We start from the raw sequence: 3,803 nt of genomic DNA, 5'->3' as shown, positions 1-3,803 counted from the left end.
ACATGAAGTTTCTCGATTAAATTTTCAGTTTGGTGCAAATATTTTGGTTTTTGGCGTGAGCTGTATTGCTACTTCAAAAGTTTACTTAATACAGCCTGCTCTAGACCGGCTTCTCGCTGAAATTCTAAAATGTAAATAGCTGTTTCTGCATATTCTGGTATTCAGAAGCTTTAATTTTAGAATGTAGAGAACGTTACCATTCTTGTTGTAGTCAGCGAGTATTATATTGATAAAAGGTAAAAACAGATTGTAACTAAAAATGGAAGATAAGTGACAATGACCTCTCTTTTTAAGAAGTTTAAGACTTTTCTCTAACTTCGCGGTTGGATTTACTTCACTTAGATTATATTTGATTCTTGTTACTCATGTTCTGCGTTTTCCTTTTCCTCTGTGTGCCTTTCAGATTGAACTTAAGACTGCTCCAGCTGATTTCCGGTTCCCAACAACCAATCAAACAAGGCACTGTTTTACCCGCTACATCGAGTTTCATAGGTATGGTCCCTTGTTTTCTACACAATTTGGTGCTTCATAGACTTGTTACTCTGTTGCTTGTGTAAGCTAGACATTTAGGGGTTGTTTGGTTGGAAAACAAGTTATCTCGGGATTACTAATCCCGGGATTAGATATCCCGCGATTAGTTATCCCACCCTCAAGGAGGGATAAGACAAACACTACAATCCCGGGATAACTAATGCCGGGATGAGTTATCCCATGCATTTTGTCTCAACCAAATATGGGATAAGCTCCTCTTCTAAATTAATCCCGGGATTAGTTATCCTTATCCCTCGTACCAAACGATCCCTTAATGGATTGAGAATCTCTTTAGAAGATGAGGTTATTTGTTCTTATTTCTTCCCTGAAAGAGAAAATGAAGTCTTGGTCCAGACTAGCGTTGCCATCAGATTCTAATTATCTGCTAAACTAGGGGCTGAACTCTCGATATTGACATGCTGCGATAGACAGTGCGACACTCTCTTAATGCGTGCCTTTCCCTAGTGAAACAAGATTGTTAAATTTTATGACGAAACAAATTCTGTAGACGCACTTATCATTCCCCCATCCACTAACCAAAAAACTTGTGTAAAGAGACGAAATGGTGGATATAGTCTAGCATGGGGTGTGAATTGGTTTGAGGCATCATAAAGTATATTAATTTGTGTCCGATCTTTTGAAGAAAGGATAAAAGAATTTGTCGGCGCAATATATGTGGTCAGCTTTTAGAAAATCATTTAACTGGATACTGTTTTTCCTAATGTTGTGAGCTGATTAAGCTTGAACAGTTCTTGCAATATGTCGATCATCAGACGCTGTTGTTTTGAGGCTAAATCATTTTTGTGTTTGTTTTACTTACTCTTACTTCTTCGTGACCCTCAAGGTGTGTTGCTGCAAAGGGTGATGAGGCTGCTGCCTGCAATAAATTCGCAAAATACTACCGTGCACTTTGCCCTGGTGAATGGGTGAGTCATATGCCTATTAACTTGTATTTTGGTATGTGTCAAGTGATAAGGAATCGTGCAATTTGCGGTGGGTCATAGTTCATCACTTCTCTTTTTTCGCATTATCCCCTTTCATTCCTCATTTGAGATGAAAGGGGGTCAATATAGACGATGACTTTGTGAATTTGCGTACGTCATGGATGTGTAAAATATTTTGTTCATTCAGCACATACGTATGTGAGTCTAGATCAACCTTTTCCAGTTTGAAACCAAAGGGGACAAAGAAGGTTCTCTCTGGCATCAAAGCAACAGGGATCTTTTGTTTTCTGTTCTCTTTATGTTTTCAGCTATTGGCCGTTAAGGCGACTTTTGTCATCGGCACACAAGATTGACATAAATTTGGCCAAATAGAAGATATACCTAGGTCGTTTGCATGAATATTGAGAAGTTTATCGAGTGCCTGCCACATCCCTCCCGTCTTTTGTCGATGTAGGACAAAGACTAGGTGATTAGGAGAGTTATGACATGCATCCTATCCTCATTCACAGCATGCCAAGTCCCAAACTTTTCGTCAGATTAGCGACCCACTCAATTACTATACGTTGCATGTTAGCTATCTCCTCTTTTGGGTGTCAATTAGCGGAGTCTCGTGGATTTGTCAATCAAGTCTGTGGTGCTATATGGGAAGTGATTCACTGGACAAAAAAAACATAACATGATTGGCGATTTGTCTATGTGAATGCGCTCGCCATTTTAACTCGTAATCCCTTTTATCTTTTTATAACACACAATTGGATTCATATGCCACTGCCTTCTAATTTGATGTCAACTATCGTCGACTAATTCGATTTTACATGATACTCTACAACTTGGATATGTAATAGGGTAACTCTATCCTCCCAGATCCTGCTTATGCGATTACACCGAGTATGTTGTTGCCAACCAAAGGGTTCTCCAACACTAGTGGTTCTTTATATTTCACAATTATCTCTGCATGGATGTTGCTTCGTTGAGCCACGTCACGGAATCAAGAGCTCCAAGTGGGCCATTTTTGGTAAGCAGAACTAGCGATGCGGGATGAACCGGAAGCCGGATTACGGTCCCAAACTGCGCACTAACCTAGATCCCACAAGGGGTGTTGGTTGATTAAGACAGCAGGATGGTGGTCATGGAAGTCGAAATCCGCTAACGAGTGTGTAACAACTCACCTGCTGAATCAACTAGCCCCGAAAATGGATGGCGCTTAAGCGCGCGACTTACACTTGGCCGTCGGGGCAAGTGCCAGGCCCCGATGAGTAGGAGGGCGAGGTGGTCGCTGCAAAACCTTGGGCGCGAGCGGCCATACAAGCCTCTTAAGTAAATTAAAATGACTCCTGATAAACAATATTGGACTTAGTGCAACTATATCAACAGCGAATAAGACTTAATCCCATCTACCTGGCATCGACAAGTCCCTTGCTTCTATCGTGTTATGTTTTCAGCTAAGTGAAAGGTTTTACGATGCAATGATTTTATTTGCTTTATTCTGTCGTAATTAGGTACCACATAGCCTGTGGTTTCATTAGTCCTTAGTACCTTCAGTTGATTCGCTTCGACTGATTCTTGATCAATGTTGTACTTTCTTAATTCTCGATTGTTTCTGCAGGTTGAGAAGTGGAACGAGCAGAGGGAGAACGGGACTTTCCCTGGTCCGCTTTAATTAGAAACCATCAGATTTGCCAGCATCCTTTTTGGTTATTGTTATGAAGAAGCAATTGTTTGCATTGATGTTCTTGTTTGAATTGTCAAGATATCAACAATAAGGAGACTTTTTTCTACTTTTATACAGTTTCTCAGTTTTAATTCATTGGATTTTTGTTCTTATTAATGGTTATAGACATGGCTTTTTTCTGCCTGTCTTTGTTTTATTCTTTGGTTTTCTAACGGCCGCCCAGTGCGCTAGAGCTCTCCCTATGTGCTGCGGGGTTCAGGATAGCGGCAGGTTACAAGGGTCTATTGTACGCAGTCGCTTTGTTTAGTGTAGCAGAATTTTTATAACAAAAGTGTGACAGACAAGTCTTTCTGCTCAATGAAATTCTGGAGGGTTCACTACTGTCCCTCCTCACCGAGGGTCGAAGGGACTTCCATCATGTAGCTGGGTACAAATAAGCCAGTTAAAGACGAGTAGGCAGGGCGTCAGGCTAGTGCCAGTGGGGTACGTAAACGAGGACAGATCATGTGGTTTTGTACTGGTTGGTTTTGAGCTGTCGAGTGACGATTGCTCCAGACGCGGGGGGCTTGTCTTATAATAAAGGGGGTACTTTGTTCTCTGATGTGCGCTATATTATTGTGTCCTATTCCTTAAGGAGTGATTCGCGATTAAGCCAC

General features: G+C 41.1%; 1 protein-coding gene across 1 annotated transcript; it reads left to right on the top strand.

The window, feature by feature from the left end:
- Nucleotides 1–403: 403 nt before the first annotated feature.
- LOC107854242 (cytochrome c oxidase subunit 6b-2) lies at nucleotides 404–3,282 on the top strand (the record flags this gene model as incomplete). The annotated part of the gene is given in 3 exon segments (XM_047415076.1): nucleotides 404–492; nucleotides 1,376–1,457; nucleotides 3,082–3,282. Coding segments are annotated over 3 exon segments (225 nt in total), but the record flags the coding sequence as incomplete, so codon positions are not given.
- Between the last annotated feature and the right edge of the window lie 521 nt (nucleotides 3,283–3,803).

Source organism: Capsicum annuum, chromosome 7 (genome assembly GCF_002878395.1).
Source record: "Capsicum annuum cultivar UCD-10X-F1 chromosome 7, UCD10Xv1.1, whole genome shotgun sequence".
NCBI lineage: Eukaryota > Viridiplantae > Streptophyta > Magnoliopsida > Solanales > Solanaceae > Capsicum > Capsicum annuum.
The sequence above is the reverse complement of the archived record's forward strand: the minus strand, read 5'-3'. Positions and strand labels throughout refer to the sequence as shown.